The sequence below is a fragment of the Pongo abelii genome, chromosome 2 (genome assembly GCF_028885655.2).
Source record: "Pongo abelii isolate AG06213 chromosome 2, NHGRI_mPonAbe1-v2.0_pri, whole genome shotgun sequence".
NCBI lineage: Eukaryota > Metazoa > Chordata > Mammalia > Primates > Hominidae > Pongo > Pongo abelii.
In genome coordinates, this window is record NC_085928.1 from 54,543,271 (window position 1) to 54,570,610 (window position 27,340).

General features: G+C 34.6%; 1 protein-coding gene across 13 annotated transcripts in view; it reads right to left on the minus strand.

Moving 5' to 3' along the window:
- The window catches only part of ROBO1 (roundabout guidance receptor 1), a 1,183,344-nt gene that overhangs the window by 90,680 nt on the left and 1,065,324 nt on the right, over positions 1-27,340 (minus strand). For 10 of the 13 annotated variants that reach the window (XM_054551660.2, XM_054551659.2, XM_063721863.1 and 7 more), the window contains 3 exons: positions 26,884-27,011; positions 6,223-6,231; positions 1,533-1,657 (listed from right to left, as the gene is read on the minus strand). In XM_054551660.2, the coding sequence (XP_054407635.1) occupies positions 1,533-1,657; positions 6,223-6,231; positions 26,884-27,011 (262 nt within the window). The remainder of the gene's footprint in view (positions 1-1,532; positions 1,658-6,222; positions 6,232-26,883; positions 27,012-27,340) is intronic. The other 3 variants (XM_054551661.2, XM_054551657.2, XM_054551663.2) reach the window with 1 other exon arrangement.

Genomic DNA, 27,340 nt, shown 5'->3' on the forward strand with positions numbered 1-27,340 from the left:
AACCCAAAATTATTTGGAAATTTGATCTAATGTTTAAATAACTTAAATGAATCATCAAAATATCACCCTTTTAAGAAGAGGTTCCAGTGGTTTTACTATTACTGCTACAAAGATTTCCTTCTAAAATGCACTTAAAATTCTTTGTGCTCTATTGAAATATTTCATTCTTTCTTGTCTCTAATTTGCTGTCAGCAAATTTGGTTCTTTGAGGCCAAATGGAATGTGTTAGAACCTACCAAGATACTAGAATTCAAATAAGGGCCTATATACCATAATCAAATCAATATTTGGCTACTAAAGTGAAAGAAAAGGTGAACTTGATAGCATTCCCTACCAAATATTAAACGCAGTCAGTAAATGACCTGTTTTTTATAAGAGCACATTAGAAGCAAGACCACAAAACAAACACCCACTATTGATTTAAGCAAAATGTAAAAAGGTCAGGAATAAGTGTTAAAAATGGATGAGAATTGTTTATTTACACATATCAGAAACAAGTAAGGGAAACGTTCTGTTTTATATACTTATTTTCTGAGACAGGTTCTCGCTCTTTCACCCACGCTGGGGTGCAGTGATGCAATCAGAGCTCTCTGCAGTCTCTACCTCGTGGACCCAATTGATCCTCCTGCCCCAGCCTCCAGAATAGCTGGGACTAGAAACATTCACCACCATGCCCCACTAATTGTTTATTTTTAATGTTTTATAGAGATGAGGTCTCACTATGTTGCCCAGGTTAGTCTCAAACTCCTGAGGTCAAGTGACCCTCCTGCCTGAGCCTCCCAGCTGAGATTACAAGCATGAGTCACTGTGCCCAGCCACATTTTTGTCTTATTGAAGAAGGCAAATCATTAAGAGATGAGACAAAAAGATATTTTAAACGCTTCTAAGATTTCCTGTTTATTAAACTGAAGTCCAATAATGAACTTAGAGTTCAAAAGAGTATAAATCTCTGTATTTCAGTTTCCATATATATAAAAAATTGAAGTTCATAAAATAGAATTGGATTTTATAGCAAATGTTGGCTGCATATGATAGTTTTCAACACATTTGAATATAACAAACTATATTTAACACAACATCTCTGTTAAAGAGAATTTCATATAGGTTAATGATTCAGAAGGCAATTTAGACTCCTGAAGCTTTCAGAGAAATCACTGAATAATTATCATCTGTTTTAAATGTACATAAATCTCTTTTAATATATAATTCCAGATATGTGAAAATACAAATAATAATTAAATAATGTTGAGAAAATAGTTTTTTTCTTTTTAATGTGGCTGAGCTAGAAATAAAGGTTAACTTTATATACTACCTTGTGTACCAAAACTAGGTAGAGAAAAATGCTTTCAGAATTCAAGCAGTGAAGACAATTTTGTCTTCCTTCTCATCGCTAAAATGTTCTGGGCACTCAGAGATTTCCCAGTTCTCTTAACGTGACAGCTGCATGACTAAGTAATATTTTGGTTTTTCTTCTTAAACATCTTGGCAACCATCTTTGCTGATTTAAAAAAAAAATTAGAAAAAGGTGGTACCTGACTCCCTTCTCTCCTCCAAAAAATAGCTGGTTGAGGATTTCCGGTTGCTTCACACTGAAAAGTTACAGTCCGTCCCAAGGCAACAACCTGGTCACGGGGTTTCACAACAAAATGTGGAGGTTCTGAAGGAGATGAAACAAATTACGCTGAATTAAAAGCACGTAGTTATTGTCCTAATTGAGACGATCACTTATATTCTAAGTGCTGCTGTTATTTTATAAAACATATTATGTAAAACAGTAATGATATACCAATTCTTGTCCTTAATTTGAAACTAAAATGTTAAGTTCATAGTTAGAAAATGAAATAGAGTTGTTATATGATGTTTTTTATTACCTGACCTTCTAAGATTAATCCACATATTGAAAGGAATTCTAAAGCTACAATTGGACCCTATACATTCTAAATATACCTGAATATTTTATGAATAAATATTATCTTTTCTCCTTTAGATCTGCTTAAAGGTGAATGAGCTTTAATCATACACACAAGGATCTCCTGATGCAGGCAGGTCTTAAAATTACTTTAACTCAAAATCTCCTGAAATGCTACCATGCAAATTATAACCACTTAAAATCTTTAGTCCAATTATTTGAATAGAAATGAATTTAAAGCAATAGTGGAATCAAATGCCTCTTTCATTTACATAGGCAAGGGCATGTTCAAACAGAATATATATGGAAATGAGGGAAAATTTGAAACATCTGCTCATCCTGACATTATAAATACTGCCAGATTTGTCCAAACTGTTTGATTTATACCGATTTAAATGGCTACTTCATCCAGCAGTAAATAGTGTCAGAAAATTGTGTCAATTACATTGAATACAATGGTAGCTGAAAACATTAGGTGTGCTGATGGAGTCACTTCTGGGAAAAAAAAAAGGTATTTGTCTTTGGGCTGAGCTTTGTGCTTGGAAAAATATGCACAGAATGTAAGTCTTTTTACCTACTGTTTACACTTTTCAAATTCATTTCGTTATCAGCTGTCTGAAAAACCTAATTATTCTCCTGTCTTGTCTCAGTTTAAATTGAAGCAAATGAATGCTTCAAGCAACATTTAGTAGTTTCTACAGGACAGGGTTTGTCTACTCCACTTTTTAAGACTTTTCCATTATTTCTAACCTTCTCTTTAAAAGTATGTTGAGTTACTTAAATCAATCACTTAGGGAAACTCCTTAATGTGAATATGAATCAAATTATATTCAGATTGTGTTCACAAATGTCATCAGTCTGCTCACAAGAGTATAATTTCTTTGTTAATGAAGGTCAGTATTTGAAAAGATACTTTTCTTTGACTTAATATTTCTTGGTCAGTTGCATCTAATATACATATATATGTAAAATATATTTTAATATATATAAAATGTATAAAGTTATAGATTTTATAAATTTATAAATTTTAATAAAATAGCTAAAATGTCCCTAAATCTCAGTATTTGAATTTATAGGTCATAAAGAAATATTAAAAGTTACTTAATATGCATATTAAAAACATGTATATATTTCAAATATAAAGCCCCTTTGAAAAAAAAAAGTACATGTAAGACAACTTGATGATTGCATGGTGGCAAAATTGAAGAAAGTAATTAGAACTCCTAGCTTCTAGATTAGTGTTCCTTTTTCTATACTCTTTTTTTTTTAAATTGAGGTTTAGTAGAAATTATAACATTTGACTAGAAAATTATAGGAGACCTGAAAAATCAGGTCAAAGGCTTTCAAATGTCCTCTAACTTATAGGGAAGAAAATACGAAGTTAGGAAATATAGTTTAAGTTCAATTTGGTAACACTGAAGTTCTAGCTTATAATTTTTTTAAAACTGTGATTGTAATTGAATGGCTTACTCATGAATGTAGCAAACACTATCATTACCCAGGTATAATAATAGGCAAGTGCATCATTGCTTGGGGATTTTCCTCCAGTACAAATCCATACAGGAGCATTCTATTCCTTAATTGAGGGCTGGAATAATTGATGTCAAAATCAGACCAAGAAATTGAAAGAATTGACTGGATAATAAACTAAATTCAGACTGGAGTTTGGTTTGCTTCAGTGAAAGAAATCCAAGTGATTAATTAGATGAGTGGGAGAAGATGACTTTCCAATATGCAGGGAATTTGAGTAGGAAAATATAAATATTGAAACCACTTACTTAAGTAAAAAAACTTCGGGTGGTCTCTTTCCTAAATCTCAGAAGCATGTTTAAGAATGTGTGCCAGAATCTACGTTTCTTTTATAAAATGCCAGTTCTCCTCAAACCTCAAAGACTTATTTGAGAACAAGGAATACGAACCCTTATGCTAACTACATTCATCCCGAAGCAATCCTTCCACACAGGATATTTGCCTGGAAACAAATTTACTGTATTTTGTAGGCATATTCTGAAGCCAACATCAACAGTGACATCAGCCACAAGACATGTCTTAGAAACATAACTTTTAAAAATCCTCTTCTATATGTGTGTTAAATACTAGATGTATCTCTAAGAAAAAAAATGTAATGGCCTAAATATGCTTCTATCTATCAATCTGTCATCGTTATCTATCAATTTAGATTGAGAAGGCCATTCATTAAATATGTCCACTTGATGTTTATGATATTTATGATGAAGTTTTGGAATTTTTCTGAAAGCTACAATTTTTAATTCAAATTTGCTGTAATCAAAAATACGTAATCATGTTACCAAGATCATTTATCTTCAGGGGTGAAAATTTGGAAAATTAGACAAAAGGGAAGAAAAGAAAAGCTACCCATAATTCTGCCATAGAAATTGGGTCACACTATTTAAAAAAAATCATTTGAAGGACTGTTTAATAAACAATAAGCAAATTACCTTTAATTACTGAACCAATCTTAATTGTTTTAAATTTAGATTATTTCTAATTTTTACTGTTAAAAATAATGGTAACATTAACATCCTTCTGACAAGTATAATCAAAATTATTTGCTAGCTGTAGAGTTACAGGGTCTGAAAATATGCAAAGATCCAGAGTGTATTAATAAGTATAGCTAAACCATGCTCAGGAATGTTTTTGATCAACTGATACTTTCATTAACAGCATACAAATAGCTTTTTCTCCCAAACCTCACAAACATTGAGCATTAACATCTTTGCCAAACTAACAACAGATTCTCCTCTTAATTTTCGATTCAAAATGTTTAACATTTTTCTTCACATTATCTTGTCATTGAAATCTGATTTGTTGTGGATATTGTGCTCATGAACTCAGATTTTCTTTCTAATTTCTAAGAACTGTTGATGGGCTACAATTTTAGCCATTTCTCCTATATGTTGCAAATATATTTTTCCATTTTATTAATAGTCTTTCTAGTCTATTTAGGCATTTTTGTTGTTGTATCAATAAAATTATATAATATAGATGATATAATACATAATGAATTATACAAGTATTCAACTCAGTTATCATCCTGTGCTTTTATAGCTTCATTATTTTACATTTATATTTCATTCTCTACATGTATTTTTGTAAGGTATCATATAGGAACCTATTTTTTTCAAATAGCCAGATATTACATTATTATTGAACAATCAATCCCATCTGTATTAATATGAAAAGTCATTTTTATAAATTATTGTAACTTTTTGTTTTTTTCTCTTTCTGAGGCAGGGTCTTGTCTCACTCTGTTGCCCAGGCTGGAGTGCAGTCGCACAATCACGGCTCACTGCAACCTCTGCCTCCCGGGTTCAAGTGATTCTCCTGCCTCAGCCTCCCGAGTAGCTGGGATTACAGACGTGCGCCACCACACCTGGCTAATTTTTGTATTTTTTGGTAGAGATGGGGTTTTGCCATGTTGCCCAGGCTGTTCTTGAACTCTTGGCCTCAAATGATTCACCCACCTCGGCCTCCCCAAGTGCTAGGATTACAGGTGTGAGCCAACATGCCAGACCTATTGTAACTTTTTAACTTAAAAATAGTGAGAGAGATTCTTTTAGGGTCAAAGTTAATCTCTGGCATACCCATTTGCATATTCATGTACAATTATCTAAAAATTGCTTTCTAGTGACCTTATGAAATGATCGGACCTTCCTCCAAGGTAGGCACTTAGAAACTTGATGGCTCATTTATTTATATGGGGACAAATGTTTATCAAAGTACGCTTTGATAAACTTTGGACACATCCTGGGATTATTTCCTACACAAAATAAAATGAATCTGACACACAGAAATGAAAATGAGTGCAAACAGTCCTAAGTGCAAGGCTATTATTCACCAACAGGACTTTTAATGACTGTTATAGAACAATAGTTATAAAAACTCAGAGAGACATACATGAATTCACAAATATATTTTGAACCAAAAGAACCAAAATCATTCTCTGCATGTATTTTTGTTTAATCTTACGATATATATATATTGGAACAGTACTTAACCAAGACACAATCCTATCATTTATTTCAGGAGAGAAGAAATAAAAGGATGCAGATCACACATCATTTAATTTCATAAGATATAAAGTTAGCAACCCCGTTACCTTTACTCTTTTCACAGTTACCCATACTTCCTGCAGACTTTATTCTGTGCGGTCTGTCTTTGTGGCCAATGACAAGTGAAACATGGAGGCTGATTGGTTGAAGGACATGGAAGGGTATGGATGGAAAGGGGAAGAGAAGTTCCAGTCACAGTGACACGGTGATGAGAAGATGGCCAATAAAATGTCAACTTACCAGACCCAACTAAAACAAAACAAAAAAAGAAAACATGGAATAAATAAAAATAAGGAAACATAAAATGAAACAGAAAAGTAATAAGATTTGACTTAACAATGATTCTTCTTTTAAGATAAAAAACATGTTAATATTTGAATATATGGCTCACACTGTCCATGGATGAATATTTGTTAGCATTTTAGGTATAATCATGGTTAATTTAAGAAAAATAGAAATGAAGCTTAAATTCTCTACTATGATTAAATGGCAGAGCTACAATGAATGAGAGCTATAAAATTATAAAACATTTTAAAATAACTTTACATTTTGCTACCAGATGACAGGTTAGAGAACTAATATGTAATGGGTTTAAAAACATTATAAATCTTAGCTGCTAAAACTACACAGAAATCAAAAATTGAGTATTTTAGAAAAAAGAACATTAAATCCCACAACTCCATCATCAGTTCAATTTTTAAAAGATGTATACTGCCAATAATATTCTATGAAACTGAAATCCATGCTTCTCATACACAAATAGGCATGAGTCACCCTGGTTAAAATACAGATTATGATTCTACAGGTTAGCGGTGTGACCGGAGATTTTGCATTTCTAACAAGCATCCAAGTTTTGCTGGCCCATGACCATAAATTGAATAGAAAGCCTCTAAAAAGGTGTTGCATTTAAATTCTTGCATATTTTTAATTGAGATGGTGCATAGAAAAAAGTGAATAAATTACGAGAACTAAGAAAACTTTACAGTCTTATCTATATAAATCATAATTACATTTTGTTTTCAATGTTGAAGCATTAGGCATCTTAATAGAGAAAGCTCAAATAATATATATTTAAAATACTGGAAATGGTTATTTTGTTTCTTTCTATTTTATAAGCAAATATAATTACCGTCAAATGTAGAACTTTTTCATAATAGACCCAGTAGAAACCTACAATATATTTTACTCAAATAAATAACTTCCATAGCTTTCAGCAAATCAAAATTAATTAGACCTGATACACATTCCTATAGTTTAAATAAATGCTAAAGAATGTTGTTGTTAAGTGGTACAGTTATAAAGCAAAGATAAAATTTCTCTTGCATATTTTTGTCCCGTATGCAAAATTCAAAGGCAATTTAGAAACGTTTTTAATTCACACATTCCCTTCAACAGGAGTGAAATAATGTCTTTATTTTTCATTACAGAGAAAACAAAACTAAGCATAATTTTTCACTCACTCAAGTTAGAAAAGTTAAAAAAGAAACTTTCTCATTTACACAGGCTTAATGTTTATTATAGCATCACCAGTTGTGCTACCCAGATTCAAAAACACGGAATGGATAGAATGTGGTTACATTTCTTGACACCTTATAGATGATGCCTTTTAAATGACAGTAAGAAATATTTAGGCACTACAAAAGAGAGGACCTGACAAGCTGTAACAACAGAATTTTTCTTTGAGATAACAAAAAGTTATAGGATTATTGTTTGGATTAATCTGTGAAAATAAATTTGATCCCATTAGACTGAACCCTTATTTAAAGTCAGAAAAGTAGAGAAATAAACCCTTAAAGTTAGAAAAGTAGAGAAATGATTCCTAAATATTTTCACGTATTTTCAGTATTTAAAATTCCTAAAACATTTCAAAAATATATTTAAAAACAAAAAAAAATGGAAAGCACCTAATTTAAAAATTTTAAAGCACCCTTTTCTTGCTTATAGTTTTTACTAGCCATCAACCCATAGGAGTAGAATTCTTTTATTAATTAAAATCCAATGGGTTTAAGAACTTTAGGCTGGGGTGGGGGGAGGGGGGAGGAACAGCATTAGGAGATACACCTAATGTAAATGACGAGTTAATGGGTGCAGCACACCATCATGGCACATGTATACATATGTAACAAACCTGCACATTGTGCACATGTACCCTAGAACTTAAAGTATAACAATAAAGAAAAAGAACTTTAGGCGAATGTATTTGCATATCACATCAATGACAGATGATAATTGAAAAATATTTTAGGCTGGGTGCGGTGGCTCACGCCTGTAATCCCAGCACTTTGGGAGGCCAAGGCAGGCAGATAATGAGGTCAGGAGATCAAGACCATCCTGGCTAACACAGTGAAACTCCATCTCTACTAAAATTACAAAAAGTTACCCAGGTGTGGTGGCACACACCTGAAGTCCCAGCTACTTGGGAGGTTGAGGCAGGGGAATCGTTTGAATCCGGGAGGCGGAGGTTGCAGTGAGCCAAAATTGCACCACTGCACTCCAGCCTGGGCAACAGAGCAAGACTCTGTCTCAAAAAAAAAAAAAAAAAAAAAGAAAACAGAAAAATATTTTATAGCCTATTAAGGATCTTAAAAGTTATCTAAGAACATCATCTAACATAGAAGCTTCTAAAACATGAGAGGTTTTGGAGAGAAGTCTATCTTGAATGGTCATTTAAGCTTTTAACAACTCTGATTATCAAGAAATGAATCCTCTTATCTAAAGGAAAGCCTGTCTGTTCAGAATTTAACCCCCCTTTCATTTGTTCTACTTTCAGTAAACAAATAGAAGTCATTAATATGGACTATTTGAAAAAAATTACCATCCCTAACTTTCTCCGCTAAATAATAAATTATAGGAATTTATTTAAGTTTTCCTCATATTTCTCCTTTCTCTACATTTCTCCAAAGGTCAAGTAAAAGGATTTCCTTTCAATACAGAGAATATGGTCCTTTCTATGAAACAGGCAGATTTTAATTATTGTCCTGTTGGGCACGGCAGAAAGAATCAGAAAAAAAAAAAAAAAGCAGAGTAACTTGGAACATGTTCATTCATTATCTTCTAACATTCGACATTTATGGGAGGCTGCACTCCTACCCTTCTCATAGCCCTTCTCAACTTCATTCCTTTCTGCTTTTAAGGTTGGAAGCACCTGTATCCCAAGTCCCTTTTCTTGCTAAGAGAGGGGAAAAGCCCGTCTGTTTCTGTCTCTAATAAAATTATAAAATGTTGGCACTGGAAGTGACCTTAGAACTTATCAGACTAAACTTCTTTTGCATGAGAAAACAGAAAACCTAAATTGTTAAAGAACTTTAACAAGGTCACAGGTAGTTCACCATAGACTGGCTTCTAGGCCTCCTGACAATATCCAACTCTCTGTACAAATTTTCCTGCTGGCTAATCAATTAGTGGTGAAGACTATTCAATAGGATACAAAATACATTTGATTTTACTTTTAAACTGCCACAAATAGTTGTTTAACCTAAAATCATTACAACCAAAATCACTACCACATGCATATATATATAAACTGGTTTTAAAGAATTCATGATGTTAAAAATATTTTAAGAATATTTAGTTATAGTTTAAAAAAGAACTGGAAACTAACAGATGATAATACAGACTTAATGCTGCTTGAAAAATTTATTTTTGCAATTAAAAAGTACTGCAATCATTTTTAAGGTAAACCAATTTTAATTATTTCATCACTTGAAATCTTTATGTTGAACAAAATATCCATCTTTTTTTAAACATCAAAACAGTATATTTTGACAAGAACCCCCCCGTCTCTCTCTGTCACACACAGACACACACAGACACACACACACACACACACACACACACAGCCACTACCATTTAGAATAAAAGACTTTCTTCCTTTTTGAATGTGATATCATAGGTTCTAAATTATTTATTTGTTTTGAAATCTTTTGTATACTAAGAATATACATTGCTCAGACAGTAATCTTCAGGTATAAATAAGATAAGAAGAGAGAAAGGAAGTAAAAGAAAGGAAGGAAGGAAATAAAGGAAAGAGGGAGGGAGGAGGAAGAAGATTCCTCTTTTATCTTCTATCTGCTTGTCACATTCAGGAGACATGTGTATGAGTCAGAAAGATGATAAATGTTTGGAAAAACATTATACAGAGGTTGGAGGAAAAGACCTTTTTCATCTAAAGAAAATAAGTTAGTTGAACAGATACTTAAGAAGTCTTCAGATTAGGTCTAATAAGTACCGGGACCAGCCAATTTTTATACCTACCAAGGCCCCAAGAAAGGATGACAATCGGCCTACATAACAGCGTGAACAACTTAAAGAAAGTCTAGAAAAGAAGCAGTTAACAGAAAAGATCACTGAACCATGAATTGGTTGCCAACTATGATGTCTCTAGAGGTCTTTTAAAATAGGATTTATTTCCATTAGGCCACAACAGTTTAGATATAACCGTGTCTGGCAAAGGGACGGAGAAATTGAATCTTAAAGCGCTTTCAGGGCTATGATTTTAATTGTATGGACATTCAGAAGCATTTAATTTTTAAAAAATATAATGACAGAAGATTGCTACAGTATTTGGGTCTAAAATAACTTAAGTATTACAAACTCCTAGATTGACTCTACAGAATATGTTATTGTAAAGCGAATGTATCTACAATAGGACTAATCCTATTAGTAAATATCAGAGAACAGCTGCTTTTTTAATGGGCTAAATATGAAGTCATCTCGACTATGGAATTCTTTTGCTAATGCATAGATATAAGTTTTCACTGCTAGTAGCTAAATTCTAATGAATCTTTAAATTGAGGCGATTTTTTCCCCATTCTCATCTACAGTACTTTTGAATGCAGAGCTCAGTTAACACATCTGATACACTAGAATTGTAAATACCACATTCCAGAGAATACGAATGGAGTAAGGTAGTGAGTTAAATAAAAACTTTTGGAAGAAACACATTTTTATTCAAATACAAGAGCCCAAATTCTCAAGGAGTAAAGCTATCTATATTTGAACTGACAAAATCCAGTCACTGGTATGTTGGAAAAATATACATAGATACTCATGAATGACAATATCGCTAACAATTAAAAACTCTCAGGATATTTTAATACTAGGTATGATTTCTTTTGGGGGAAAAGATTGAGTTTAACTTAAAAGCCTGTCATTATGTCTTTCAACTTTTAAGACATAACAATAAAGAGATAAAGGAGGCCATTTTTAGAATATATTTAATGGATACATAAAATACTATGAACTTTTCACCTCCTCTTAAATATCTCACATTATTCTGTAGAACAATGGTTCTGGAGACAATTTTTGCTGTCACAACTGATGTGGGGAAGAAGGGGAAGGCAGAGAGCTACTAGCATTTAGTGGACAGAGGCCAATGATGCTGATAAACATCCTACAAAGCCCAAGACGACCTCCCAAAACAAAGAATGATGTAGCACAAAATGTCAACAGTGCCAGGATTCAGAAGCCCAGCTGTAGATGAGCTATTCAACTTAAAGCTTATCAGAATACTAACATACATTTATTTCACCCCATATATACAAAGTACCTTGCACAATGCCTGATATATCACAGGTACTCAGAAAAGGTTAGTACTCTTGCTCTTATTCTTCCTCTCTAAAAATATTGTCATTTTCCCAAAAAAGCAGTTAACAAACGTTGGTGGTTACTTGTCTACAAAGGAATCCACAATTCAGATGCAACTACCCAGCAATCTATGACAATGTGCACGTCACCCAACACATATCTTAGGACTGTAATTTTGATGGTAATATTCCCTAGGTCCACTTAGAAAGCCAGAAACCTACATCTTTCCCGTCTTTCCTCCTGGAAATACACAATCCACCAGCAAATTCCATGTGTTCATACTGTAACCATTTATCCATTCCATCTACTCCTTCTCTCTTTATTGCTGCCATTCTGGCCCAAGCTATTCAACAGCACTCACCTACTATTTTGGCCTTTTCCAGTCCAATCTTATGATGTAGCCAGAGTGATTAAAACAAAATAAAAGGCTAGGCGCAGTGGCTCATGTGCTTAACACTGTAATCCTAACACTTTGGGAGGCTGAGGCGGGTGGATCACTTTAAGGTCAGAAGTTCGAAACCAGCCTGGCCAACATGGGGAAACCCTGTCTCTATTAAAAATACAAAAAAAAAAAAAAAAAAAAATTAGCCAGGTATGGTGGTGGGTGCCTGTAATCCCAACTACTTGGGAGGCTGAGGTAGGAGAATTGCTTGAACCCGGGAGGCAGAGGTTGCAGTGAGTCGAGATCACGCCACTGTGCTCCAGCCTGGGTGACAGAGCAAAACTCCGTCTCAAAGTAATAATAATAATAACAATAATAATAATAATAATACAATTACACTTTGTTTTTGCGTTTTGTTTTCTGCTTAAAATCCTTCAACATGGTCCCATTGCTTTTAAAATAGAAAACTAAATTCTTAACGTTGCCTTGCTGTGTAACAATTCAGTGTCTTCTCGTATCACCTCTTCTCCCTCTCCTTGACCCAGCCCTACTGGCCTTCTTTTAGTCCTTGAGTACACCACACACCCTGTTGCCTCTAGTTCTGTTTATACTGTACCCTGGGATCTTCCCCTTCACCCATATAATTACTATTCAGTCTTCAGAGCTCAGTTAAAAAATTACTTTTTCAAGAAATTATCCCTAAAGTGAACTAAATCATATCAGAATGCTACCTATTTTCATTAGCAACCTTAACTTTCCTCTCAGAGCATATATTATAGTTAAAATTATACATTTGTGTGTTTTACGTCTCTCCAAAATTAGCCTGTGTGTTCCATGTGAGCAAGTATTTACTCATTTTGTTTGCCATTATTTCTCTAGAACTTCTCAAGGTGAGGCTGCTACTCACATTTTAAATATCGGTTGAAAGGTAGAAGAAATGACAATAATGTTCCAATAGCCCAGTTGAAAGCACTTAGTCCTATTTTTAAGAGTCCATTTTTCATATTCTGCTGATACTATAGATATTTGTGTGTATCTCTCTTCTTTGCTAGGCTATAATAAGCTCTGTGAAGATGGGATCCATGTCTTATTTATCTGTACATTCTTCATAGTACCCAGCGTACTGTTTTGTACATAGAAAGTGCTCAAGAATTGGTTTATCTGAAAAACTGGAATGTCTGTCTTTAAATGGCATATTTCATGGAGGGTCCAGAGTTAAGGTACATGATGACAGAATGATAACATTACTCAACTGGTAGTTAAACAACTTTGGATCAAGATCCTCTCCAAAAGGAATCAGGTCTGTGATCCTGCATAAATTACATAAACATTCTCCATCTCAGTTTAATAGTAAGAAGGCATCAGTCTTAGCTAGCTGTGTGTCAGATCATATATTAGGAACCCCTTCAGCAGTTCTGTAAGGAATTATTCAATATCTCGATTTAGCAAAAGAAAGAAAATGAAGAGTAAGTAAATTTCATAAGGTCACCTATCAGGTAAGACAGGGAGTATTGGAATTCTGCTGGTATCTCCAGATCTTTTTTTTTTTTTTGAGATGGAGTTTAGCTCTTGTCTCCCAGGCTGGAGTGCAGTGTTGCTATCTCAGCTCACTGCAACCTCCGCCTCCCGGGTTCAAGTGATTCTCCTGCCTCAGCCGCCTGAGTTGCTGAGTTACAGGCGCCTGCCACCACACCTGACTAAATTTTGTACTTTTAGTAGAGATGGGGTTTTGCCATGTTGGCCAGGCTTGTCTCGAACTCGTAACCTCGGGTGATCCGCCTGCCTCGGCCTCCCAAAGCGCTGGAATTACAGGCGAGAGCCACCATGCCCGGCCTCTCCAGCTCTTAAAATGTAAAAATAGCAACTTCTTACTACATGGGATGACTTGTTTGTAATTTTACAAAGAGTTAAACCTTACTCTAATGTAATTTTGGTTCTGAAATGTTTTGTCCGCATAACCTAAACAAAAGGACTTTTAAGAAGAAATGATTTAAATATCCAATATATGTATTGGTATATTAGATGGACATAGATACATAATTACTCTGCTCATATATGAGCAGTTCCATACTTATAAAAAGGTTTGGGGGAAAATAACTTGTTCTGCATTTTATTTTCTTACAGAAACAATGATAAAGCAGCCAATTCCACGTCTGAAAAGCGATGTGATGCAACATTTTAGAACACTCACTGTAAATGTCAAAGGCAGTGTGAAAGGAAATGCTTTATAAGCCCCCATCCATTTCTAAAGTTGAAAGTTTCAACAATCTAGCACAGAGTTATATGATTTAATGTTTATTCTCAAGAAACCTAAATCAGGTCAAAATTATTTGTTATCAATTACATTTAGTGATTAAGTACATTCTGGGGGAGTTAAAAGCCTAAGGAAAACCACAAAAGCACTCCTCATCTCTTCACTAATGACCTAAAAGGCACTGTGTGAAATGACTATTTCACCATCCACAAAATAACTTTTTAAAAGCGTCTTTGTAAAATGGCCTATCTATCAGGTTTAATTGTGCAATGCTCTAAATCCTCTCCTAATAACATCGACCACACAAAATAAATGTCCTAAAGCTAACTTTAACAACCATTTATGGATTTTCCTACCCTCGTAAATCTGTTATAAAGCAATTACTCAGCTATATTTTGTCTTATACTTATTTTAGTATTTTCTGCAGGTGTGTTTATACTGGCACATTATTTATCAAGTCATGAGAGAAACACTTTAAAAGCAAATTAAAGTGCTCATGGTATTTTAATCAGTTTTGCAAACTTTGGGTATACTACACAGTGTGAACTTCTAATTTATACAAAATATTTTTAAAAACTAAAATACAAAGAATTGTTTTGTATTTTTAAATTACAAAGATAAGGCTCAAAGGACACCAGATGCTATGTAATTATCAAGTGTAACTACTCTAATGATGACCCTGATGTTTGGTATTTGCGAAAACGATTCACCAGTCTAAAAACAAGAATTCTATTCAGCCTAATGATTCATGCTGTGTATATCTATCAAAATATTTAAAACCACAGCAAGCAAATAATAAAAAAATCCATACATATGGATGCATAAACAGTCACATTTTTAGTTATCTTGTGTATTTAGTTTACTCAAGATTCATCATAAGGTAAAGGTGTTCTTCATGTGAACAGTCTGCAATTATTCTCTTTTAAATAATAAAATATCTTGATCACTTTATGTGCAAACACTTCTGGATAAAATACAAAATATTATGTGAATCAACTTAGAATTAACTTTTTCACATTGAATGATACTAACTCTGACAAAATAATTCCAACTCTCAAAATTATGTGAGGCTGTTAAAATGAACATTTTAAAATGTGCTATCTCTCAATGATAAGAGCAAAAAAGTAATTTATTTCTCCAAATTTCATTCTCAGGCTGAGCAGTGGAGATTTGATATATCCATACAACTCAATGACATTTTTCCACATTGATGCCATTATTTCAGAATGTTGGTTTGGTTACTAAAGACAGTTGCTCAGTTATGCATCTATATAACTGGGCAGTGAGAAAACCTTACCCACTGTTATGTAGACGAATAAATCACAGTAAAACTCAGACCATCATGGAAGGCCTATGATGTGCTATTTACTAGTGTGGTGCTGTGTCATTATTTGTCACTGAATCATCTTATGTATCAATTATTTCTTGTACCTGACTGCTCGATTTATTTCTTCAAATATTTGCCTGGTGCGAACAATTAAGAGAGCATTTCAAATTCTCTGTAGGAAGACCATGAAGTGAATGCCTTTCTTTTGATTAATTTTTATGATTTATATCTGTTTTTTTGAAATAACTGAAAGCAACCCAAAATCTTTTTTTGTGGATGAAAGAAATCTAAGAGAATCCCACACATTCATCAATCGTTAGGGTTACAATGGCTGTTTCTCTAAGCTATAAGTACACAAGGAGTTCTTTACTTTATTCCTCTAGGGAAAAACAAAACAAAACAAAACAGCCAAGAATCATAGGCCAAAAAGCTACTGGGTCTCAATCAAATGAAACAGCATAAAAAAACCCAGCAGGAGTGGTGCTCAGCATCCTATTTACGCCACTGGATCAGAACAGTTAGGAGAGGGAGTTATTCTCACAAATCACTCTCTTGTTAAATTCTGTAGTGGGACTTCATTAAATCTCTTGGTTGATGGCATTTTACTTGCAGCCTGCTCACAAAGAGCTCAACTGGCAATACTGATTCTTCAAAAGTTTCCATCACATCTTGTCTTTTTCAGTTTTCTTTTTACCATAACAAATCTCTTTCCCCATCAGCTCCCCTAGTCTTCAGTTGAAAATTTTTTAATCCTTATTTTAACTCCAAAATAAACAAGAAGAAGAGGAGGAGGAGGATGAGGAGGAGAAGGAGAACAAAGACACACAAACCTCCACAACAAATCCCTTAAGGGTAGCATTTTGAATAAGACTCTTGAGATTAGTATTAAGAGTATCCATACATACAAGCAGTGGTAAATATATATTACATTGAATATGTGTGTATATACATATATCTACCCAATATATATAAATTTAATATATATATTTACTACCATTTTACACACACACACATATATATATAAAATCCTCCAACCCCTGAAGCACTGCCTACTGTAGCACTAGTGACTTTAGTAGGCATCTGTGGATTATTGCCATATGTCCTTAAGAATCATTCCCTAAAGAACCAGTCTGCTATGTCTTGTCAGAGTCTGGCAAAAGCAGCACACACATATCAAGGTTCTTAAAATTGTCAAATAAAGCCTTGGGGGGGGGGTCTCATAATATGTGTTTCATCAAAATGTTGATGAACTCACAGTTCTCAACCAAGATCTTGGATTATACTAAACCTAAGCTGACTCTGCAAAAAGGTCCCTTGACACTATTAGTTTTGGCTTTGACTCAAATAACCACGTTAATGGTCAGAAACAATGCACTATTATATTGCCAGATTTTCTCAAATCAGCAACTTAAGGAAACTGTTCCAACAAATGATTTAAATGAAGTCTACGTCAAAGAAAGGAAATTCAGAACTGAAGGACCCAGTTTTTTCTCTCATTACTTATTTTATGCCTAGCTATCATATGAGCTCCAAAAAGTCCTATGGATCTTACACAAAGATCTCATATGCTGACAGAAAGGTAAACATAGTGAACTCTATTTATTTATGGAAACCACAGATTTACAAAGTAGGCCTTCTTTCCTCCGGAGGTGTTTCTGAATGCAAGTTTTTAAAAGTTTATCCCCTACTGGCAATAAAGTCTACAGTAAGCTATATTGTTTCACTTTTACCTAAATTTTAATTTTACAATCTGAAATACTTATCTAATGGTTCATTAAACACACACACACACGCACACATACACACACACACACACGAGTCTGGACAACATAGTGAGACATCTCTCCAAAAAAAAAAAAAAAAAAAAGGAAAGAAAAGAAATTAGGCGGGCATGGTGGCACGCTTCTGTAGTCCCAGCTACTTGGGAGGCTGAAGGGAGAGGATCGCTTCAGCCCAGGAGGTCAACGCTGCAGTGAGCCATGATTGTGCCACTGCACTCTAACCTGCGTGACATAATGAGACCCTGTCTCAAAAAAAAGCAGTCATACATTCACATAGTATGTTACATTAAGATTGGCACGTATCTTGATTATTTTCAAAGTTGCTAATTCACATGTTAGAAGATGATTAAATGCACATTTCTTTTTGTGGATTACGCCTTCTGATCCATTTTTTTCCAGATTAAATTATATTGGAGTTATTTCTGAGTACAGTATATCTAAATTTGTTTATATTCAGTTAATTCAATTGTTCCATTATATGGACTACATGGAACAGGCAGTGATGAGATTCAATGTTATTCGTTCTATCAGGAAATTTAGCAGCATTGAACATAGCAGGGAGGGATAGTAATTATGTTAAAGTAAAATAATAACCAAACTTCACATTAATCAGCTATAAAAAATGTCAAATCTCTATGGACAAAATAACAATTAACAGGGACCTGATGAATTTTTAATTTTGTTTTGGAAGAAGCTGAGAAAAACAATCATAGAAACAGTAACAACAATTGTATTTGCTTAAGCACCCCATAATCCACAACCCACTTTCTTGGGAATTCAACTATTTTATTCATTAGTTGATTTTCCTATTAGCTGATGGATATTTGTATTACACGTACACTCATTTTTCAACAGATGAGAACGCTGAATCTCAGAGAAGTTAGGCAATTTGTCTAGGATTCAACAACTGGTGTGTATCAGGATAAGCACTTAATTCACTCACACAGAAAATGTTACAAGAACATCAAGGTTTCTGTGATGGTTAATTTTATGTGTCCATTTGAGTGGGTTAGGGGATATCCAGACAATGGGCAACATGTTATTTCTGGGAGTGTCTGTGACGGTGTTTCTGGAAGAGATTAGCATTTGATACTGTTAACTGAGCAAAGAAGACATGCCTTCACCAACGTGGGCTGGCGTCATCCAATCCGTTGAGGGTCCAGGTAGAAAAAAGGCAAATGTGCTGTCTCTTCTGGAGCTAGGACACACATCTTTTCCTGCTCCCCCAATGTTAGAATTTTGCTCTTAGATTGAATTACACCACCTGTTTTGCTGGTTCTTCACCTTGTAGATGGCAGATGGTGGGAATTCTTGACCCCCCATCCCAATACTTACAATAAATCTCTTCTTATTATCTCTATATGCTATTGAGTGTGTTTCTCTGGAGGACCCTAACTAAAATGATGTCTCTGAGACTGCAGTAAACAATGAGACTAACAAAGCAAAGTCAGCAAAGTGTGTGCCTAAGGAACTCACAGTCAAGAAGTTCAGACGTTGAAATCCCATTAAGGGCAGTAGTAGCATCCTGCTACTGGGTAGGTGAATGGGAAATACCTAACTCTCACTCGGATGGGGAGTGTCTGAAAAGCTTGCTGGAGGATGCTTATGTGAATCAAGTTCAAGAATAGGAGTAACTAGCAAGTAGAAGATGGGGCAGGTGGGGCTGGGGCATTTTAGACCAAGGAGCCAACATAACATAAAGCCCAGAGATAAGCTACGTGGTGGTGTATACACGAAAAAAATACAGGAATATAGCATATTATACTGAAGTGAGTAGCAAGAAAGGAGGTTAGCATCATCAAAAGTATTTTGGATCTTACCCTGGAGAGATGGGAACCATGGAAATCATTTATGGAAGGAATTAATATAATTAGAACTGTGTTTTAGGTAGATAATCTTCTTAAAAATCTTTTTTAAAATTATTAAAAAAAATTTTTTTAACACTGCGTCATACTGTGTTGCTTAGGCTGGTCTCGAACTCCTGGGCTCAAGTGACCCTCCTATTTTGGCCTCCCAAAGTGCTGGGATTATAGGCGTGAGCCATCGTACCCAGCTTTTGTAGGCAGATTAATCTGTTGTGTGAAGAATAGATTCTATGAGACAAGGTGGAGGCAAGAAACCTGGTTAGAAGTTAACAGTTTCCCGGAGAGATGATAAAGGCCTAAAATGGAGCAATGATAAGAAGGTAAGGGAGGTGGTGAGAGAGTTGAGAAATAGGTAAAAGGCAAAATAAGTAGGATTTTGTGATGACCGATTAAGAGTAAGATACGGGAAAATGGGAGCATGAAGGATAGAGTAAAGCTGTCGACTGGCTGTGTGTCTGCAGGCTGCATTGCCAACAAGCGAAATAAAGAATATTCGGGAATTCAGCTTCTGATGTCTGGTCTGCTCTTATTTTCACTTCTTCACTATTATATTCTGCGAACTAATGCTTACAGACTGAGTTAGTAGAAACTTAAAGGCTCAGACAAACCTCTGACAGCTGCTTCTTGTTTTACTGAAAGTTATAATTACTCTTCAACTCTGAGTTCATTGGGACAGTAAATAGGGGTCAATCATAAACTGCGGTGTCCTAGATATTTCAGCAAAGTTTCTTTTTTGAAGCATGTAGTTTACTAGCAGCAAGGAAAGAGGCTCTAGGAAACATCCCATTAGTAGCAATTAAGTCAGGCAAAAGACAGCACGGGTCCTTTTTTCTGTCTTTGTGTCTCCCTTGCTGCATGTCAATCTCATACGTGAAGGCTCAGACTCCCAGAAGCTGTCACTGGCTGATCAGTCCTAACGAGAAAGTGTTATGCTCCTTCACTGCACAGTTGGCATTAATACTTAGGGGAAGCATCAGACAAAATAACAATTCTACAGAATAGAATAGAATGCACATTCTTTTGATGTTTTAACATTCCTATTGTATGTCAACAATAAATTTAAAGAAATAGCCACATAATTCATGATACTGTATTTTATAGTTAAAAAAAGCTGATAAAGTTGAGAGACTAGAGTGACTTCACATCAAAAGAAGAAAAATGGACAAGCTCTTATGAGAGAAGAGCTGGGATTTCACAGAAATCCCATTCATCTGATAACAGAGCATCATCTGGTTTGGCAATGTTTGGCACCTGCCTTTTCTTTGAACAGAGCTTCAAAAATTGACCCATCCTGTGAGAAGCCTGGAGAGGAGTATAGTGGGGTGTGAATTGAGATCTAAACGTACTGCTTCCTGTGACTGGCTGGCCCTGCACTCAGGCCTCAAGAGAAATGAGAAGACTAAGTGTCTTTTAGTTCCTGTTGTGAGAGAGACAAACACAAATGGGATTGGATTTTCTTATATTTCAACTCAGGGAGATAAAAGGTGATGGCTCGGGAAATGGTTGGTGTACGGAAGTCTGTGTTCAGGCCGTTTTCGGTTCGGTTTCCTGTGACTGATGGGACACAGCGATGGGAACATGATCACTCTGGTGATAGAGAGTCACAAATTTACTTTGGAAATGAAATTGTGACAGTAAGAAGAGCTGCTTTATCTGTGAAGTTACAAAAGGAGTGGAAAGATTAATAATGCCATCTAGTTTGCCCTGTTTAAGCAATGAGTATCATTGAAGCAAGGAATCACAAGAACTCTTAGAGGCTGAGGACAAACTCAGAAACAGGAGAAACTCAAACTTTAAACCATGTGGCTTCATCACCTATCTTTCTTTTGGAATAGCACTCCTCAAAAATGGAATAATTTAAAAAGCCACCAAGATGATTGCCATTGAAAGTAAATAATTTATAAATTTTATAGGGTTTGTTATTAATAATAGAAAAAATAGAATTTTTTTCCATTTTTAAGTATTTTGAAGCTGTACTCACCACGCTTTTCCTAAAGTCTACTTCAAACAAAGAAAAAGCATTCGCTTTTCTTTTTAAATTAATCATTTTAGTTTAAAAATAAAAATAGTAATTTAATTTGACCATCATCTGATTCTAAGAACCTGAAGGCCCACCTGGTAAGCATCTAATAAATACGTAATGGATTTACATTAAGATAGCAAAATAATATAAAACAAACCTGCAACCATTCTTGAATACCAAGGGGAGGCATACATTTTAGCAGTTTCAATGACACGCTGTTTAAAAACGTGGCAGGGTGCCTCTATGCCATCTATGTTGTTCTTGTTAGATTTTACCTTTTATAGGTATGTCACAACCTATAAAATTGTGATAAATACTGTAGTATATATCTTTTTGTCTTAAAAGATGGAGCCATTATGCAACACAAAACACCACTTCAGTGAATAATTCATTCCTACCAAGACAGAGCCAGCTATCCTGACACTCGTCAAATTGAGATGCTACAGTTCAAAAATAACAATGTAATAAACCAAATAGAGGTGATATGTCTTTAAAAAGATGCTTGATTTTGTTTGTGTATTTTAGGTTCACAAAAAGATTTCTTGAAAGAAAGGTATGTAGATATTATACACATAGAGAGGAAACAGGGATGCAGACAAACACTAAGTATAAATGTAACAACACTGATGGTTAACATTTATAGGTAACGAACCTTTGCTTAGTTTAGAAAATGATGTAATGTGAAGTTCAGGTTTACTGAATTTTCTGGCTGACTCAAAGTTAAGCAGAAACACTTTTCTGTTGTAATTACCCCAAACAGCATTGTTTCACTATTTTGTATTCGTCATATAATGAACAGTAATTATCCTTCAATAGGTCATTACTGCTGAGCCTTTGGGTCTCATTCTGAGAATTAGTTTCAATAATATACCAATATTGGTATACCATGTATACCAATTTGCAAGTTAAAGGAATCAGGATATTCTTTTTATTGCCCAAATATTTACAGAGCCCAGGAAAAATATATTTTTAGCCCAAACTTCGTAATATAACCAAAATTTTATTACTGTCTGCCTCTTTCCTAAGTACAATAAAACCTGCATTATTAAGTAATCAATATCTTATTTGATTCAATATTTTAATTCGACTTTGGCATTCCACTGGCCAGGGACAAGTAATCCCACGAATGTTACACCAAATGTGATACAGGTTTTAGTGGTGCAATTACCTTCTATTAACAGGGTGCAACCTCATATTTCATCCATGTTTTGGAATGATCATTAAGGAGATAAAGAAGTGTTTGAGGATATTTGCTCATGGATAATCTTACTAGTCTCTGTATGAATTGTGAGAAAGCACCACTATTTTACAGAGAGAAACAGAGGCACTGAGAATCTAAAAAATTAGAAAACAGTCACTCTTAGAGATAATGGAATGGACATTGTGACAAAACACCCTGGGCTGAATGTTCTTCCATGACAATAACACTCCAATGCACAGGTAATGCAATCTTTTTGATTAATTTTTCTTCCAAAATGGTCATAAATTTCAATAATTTATCTACTTATTTTCCAAAACTTCAATACATATCTAGGACTAGCTTCACTGGCGCCAGCAAAATCCAACACATTTACTATAATAGCCCATAAGGATTTTTATTTTTATTTTATTTTTAGAGGCAGGGTCTCAATCTGTCACCCAGGTTGGAGTGCAAGGCGGGGTTCGCAGCTCACTGCAACTTCCCACTCTTGGACTTAAGCCGTTCTCCTGCCTCAGCCTCCCACGTCGCTGGGACTATAGGTGCACACCAACATGTACGATTGATTTTAAAATTATTTTTTTAGAGATGGAGCCATGAACTCCTGGCCACAAGCATTCCTCCTGCCTCAACCTCCCAATAAAGGTTTTAAAAAATGAAAATGTAATGCTTTATATTTGAGAAATGTCTTTAATAATTTGTTACATAATAAATTGTCATGACAATATTAGTACTTCAGATTTTTCATTTACAATAGAAGAGCCACTGATCTAGAATTATCTAGAGCTACTATTTTTCTTGCCAAATAATAATTATTGAAATTAAGCAATAAAGCTATCAATAATAACACTCGTAAGTATAATGCTGTTTATTTACAAAATATTTACTGTATAACAGATAATATGTTAAATATCCTTATACAAAGACTGGTATTATTGTGTCCATTTCACATATGGGTCAACTGAGTTTCATGAAATTTATGTAAACTCTTCTAGGTTACATAGTAGTAAATGACAGAATCATGATTCACCTAAATTCTATCTGATTCCAATGTCCATTCTCTTAGCTACACCATTATCTTTAACACACTTCTTCTACCTTTCTAAGTCTCAAATTATAAAGACATTTGAAAAAAAGTCTTCTATTCTTTCTGTCAGTTCATCAAGTAACTCCTCATTCCTGAGGTTTGTGAAGTTGCTTGTTTAAAAATAAAAATAAATTTATGTGCTCCAACCTAGATCTCCTAAATTGGATTTTCTATAGGCCACGCTTGATAATCTGTATACTTAACAAGTAACCTCTGGTAAGTTTAAGAAACAGTGTCTAGCCCTAGATTTTACTCTGTTCCCTTTTCACCTCCATTCTTTTTAAAAAATACATTTCATTGTATATATTTAAAGTATACAACATGACGTTATGAGATACAGACAGTTAGACAATTACTGTGCTCTTTCAAACACGGGTCATAAGGCAGCATCATTCATAAATGCCAATCTCTTCAAATTTGATCAAATGGAGCCTACTGTTGGCACTCAGAATCAAAGCCACCAGAAGCTGCTTGAGTTTTCCCTAGGATGTCCCTGTGCTATTTCTTTCTTTCTTTCTTTCTTTTTTTTTTTTTTTTTTTGAGGCAGAGCTTCATTTTGTTGCCCAAGCTAGAGTGCAATGGTGCAATCTCAGCTTGCTGCAACCTCTGTCTCGCAGGTTCAAGCGATTCTCCTGCCTCAGCCTCCAGAGTAGCTGAGATTACAGCCGCAAGCCACCATGCCCAGCTAATTTTTTTGTATTTTTTGTAGAAACGGGGTTTCACCATGTTAGCCAGGCCGGTCTCGAACTCCTTACCTCAGGTGATCTGACCACCTCGGCCTCCCATAGTTCTGGGATTACAGGCGTGAGCCACTGCACCTGGCCCCCTGTGCTGTTTCTACCATTCACGCAGAAGTCTGAAATGCATATTCACATTTCAAATTTATTAGATCAAGTGCCTACTAGAAGTCCAGTACCACGAAAGAAGCGTGAAGAGTACACAAGCAGAAAAGCCACGGAAACCCCTAGAGTCAAGAGAGGAATCTTTAAAGACATATAGTCTAGAAAACAGCAGAATTTGGGATTACAAGAAGACCTTGGCAAAAAAAAAAGAAAAGAATTCTCAAATCAGGGTTCTTTTTAATGCTGGAATTAACTACATCTGTGCTGGGGGTGAAAATCAAATGGCCACCCTTATGTAAGGTAATTTATTCCCACAATTTCTACCTGCATCACTGGGATTTATTGCCTTAACATCAATGATCCAAATTAAATACTCATTGTATGAGATGTGAGGGAGAGAAAGATTATGTTTAAGCTCATAGTGACTCCAACACTGCCTTTTAAAAATGAGCTACACACAAAACACAGAAAGTTTTTTAATAATACAATTACACTACCAAATTTTTTTAACTGTAATTATTTCCTGCTACCAAACGACTTCAATTCTGATTAGTTTCCTTTGTAGTATCTGGTGTTTTTCTACGTTCAATCTCAAAAGACGAAAAAAGGCATATCTTCTCAGGTTTCCTTTGAATGTTTTTTTCTTATTTATCTTTTGCAGTTGGGAATCATGTTACTTTCTTTAACATACTGTGTTTATTATTCCAGCATGTTACAGATGTTTTAACAGTGATGTTAATAGGCATATTTTATTTTAATATTGAATAATATATCCTGAACTATACAAAGATCTTTTAAACATTTATAGAAAACACAACGCAGTTGAAATGAGAACTTCTAAATTCAAGTAGTTTCTGGATTTGATCATTAATGCCAATTTCCATTGAAATCCAGGCTTAGAGAGCAAGATTTCCATACGGAAAACTTAAGGCTGAATGAATTTTGTAACTGAATTTAACATTGCAGGAAGAAACTCTATTTTGATTTCAATATCTACTGTATACACAGCAGAATAGCTGTTAGTTATAAAAGCATCAGGCTACCAAGGTAAAGTACTTTAAAACACAAAGTGAAACACATTTCACCGACTAATGTAATAGACAGTCAACCTCCTTATCACAATTGCCTGGAGATGGACACATCTTTTCATGTCTTGTATTCATCCTGGCTATTTTCACTCCTTCTGGAGGGCTTTTGAACTTGGATTTGACACCTCTTATATTTATGCTTTCTGTAAATGTGAAGAGGTTTTCTTTTCTTAGTTTTAGCCTTACTTGGAGTTCAAGTCTAACTTAGATTAAAGAGTAGTCTTTGCCTTAGAAACTCAATGTTTGCTCTTGATCTTTCTTTTTTTCCTTTTGTTTTTATGAGATTGAGCTAAAAACCCCAAAGTGGGACATAATGGCTTTAGAGACAGGAAGGAAATAGTCTTTACTCTTTTTTTTCTAGTGTAAAAAGCCCACAAGCCTCTTTTGTACAAAGCCCACAGTAGAAATGCTCCCTCAAAAGCCACCTTTTTTTTCTAAGTAGTCTTAGAAGAGACAGTGTTCAGAAAAGATGACAGCATCAAGTGTTGCTAATGTTAGACCCCAAAACAAGCTAAATGGTTTATGGCCAGAACTTCCATTTACTATATATACTGTCAAAACAGGAATTTTTTTTCCAACCAATAAAATGTTTTTTAACAGTCATTGCCTCTGAAATTCCACAATAAACAACTTGCCACTTAAAAAGAAAAAAAATAGAGGAAGGTTCTCAAATGAGATATAGTGAGAAATAATCAGAATGACATCACAGAGAAAAACAAAATGGGATTATGAGAATGAAAAACTTCTGGATTATGGATGGAAAAGAGGTGACAGATCCATTTCCTCCTATCAGCTTTAGACGTGACTTTGACTTTCAAAGACCTGGTAGCCATAGAACACGGTATCCACTTGGGCTCATATGATACTAAATAATAAATCTGTATCAAAATTAGCAAAGTACAAGTGCAATTCATTCAATCAACTGATATTTATTGAGTGTTTGTTATGATGCAGGCACTCTGTGCACAGAAAACAATTGCCAAGTCCCTACTCAATGAATCCTACATTCTAAAGAGTAATAGAATCTTCTTTTTCTGTTACAAATTGTACAGGCCCTTGAAAGTGGATGATCTTGAAGCAATGAAAGACTTGTTTTCCTCCAAAGACAAAGTTTCCTCCAAGACAGCAATAGCTGTCATTTAATTAAAAGATTAGAAGGGCTCTATGATTGAAGACCTGGAGTTTAAAGCACATTCTTCGCCTCTACTTGACCAAGATAGTTTTTGAACTATCTTGAACATTTAATTCAATTTTGAACATAATTTTCAACATTTAATTCAATTTCCGGTAACACAGAGCTCCCATAGGCAAAACAATATGTGTTCTTTAAATAGGTTTGAAATACATTATTTAGAGCAGTACTTAAAGTCTATACGTAACATAGCCCTATACATAATATTTTCTTCAATTATCACCATTATATTTTGTATGCAAAAACCACCAAAACAAAGACTTCCCCAATGCCTACCTTGAACAGTCAGAGTAGCAGATGCTTCAGCTTTGCCCACCATATTTTCTGCAACACAAGTGTATGAACCCATGTCACCAGCCGTCACCTTCCTAATTTTCAAGGTATGATCATCTCGGATTTCATATCTAATGACATAACAAAAGAAAGCACAGTTAAGTGACTTTCTACTTGAAAGATCTCATCATTACACACACAATGCTTCAAAGCACAGGCTACATTCTTTTCTGATCGTTTAAAACCAAGAGTAAAACATGGTATTCCTCTAAGTCAGCTGGCAGAAGAAAAGCTTGTTTTTATAATTATGTGAACTAACAAATTAAACTACTTTCTAAAAGAACATTTTGGGGTAAAGTTGGTATTTATTTATTTATTTCCTCAAGCTCCTGTGCTCACACTAAAACCAAAAGACAGTGACCATTAATTAGATTCTTATCATTTGCCAGACTTTAAATGT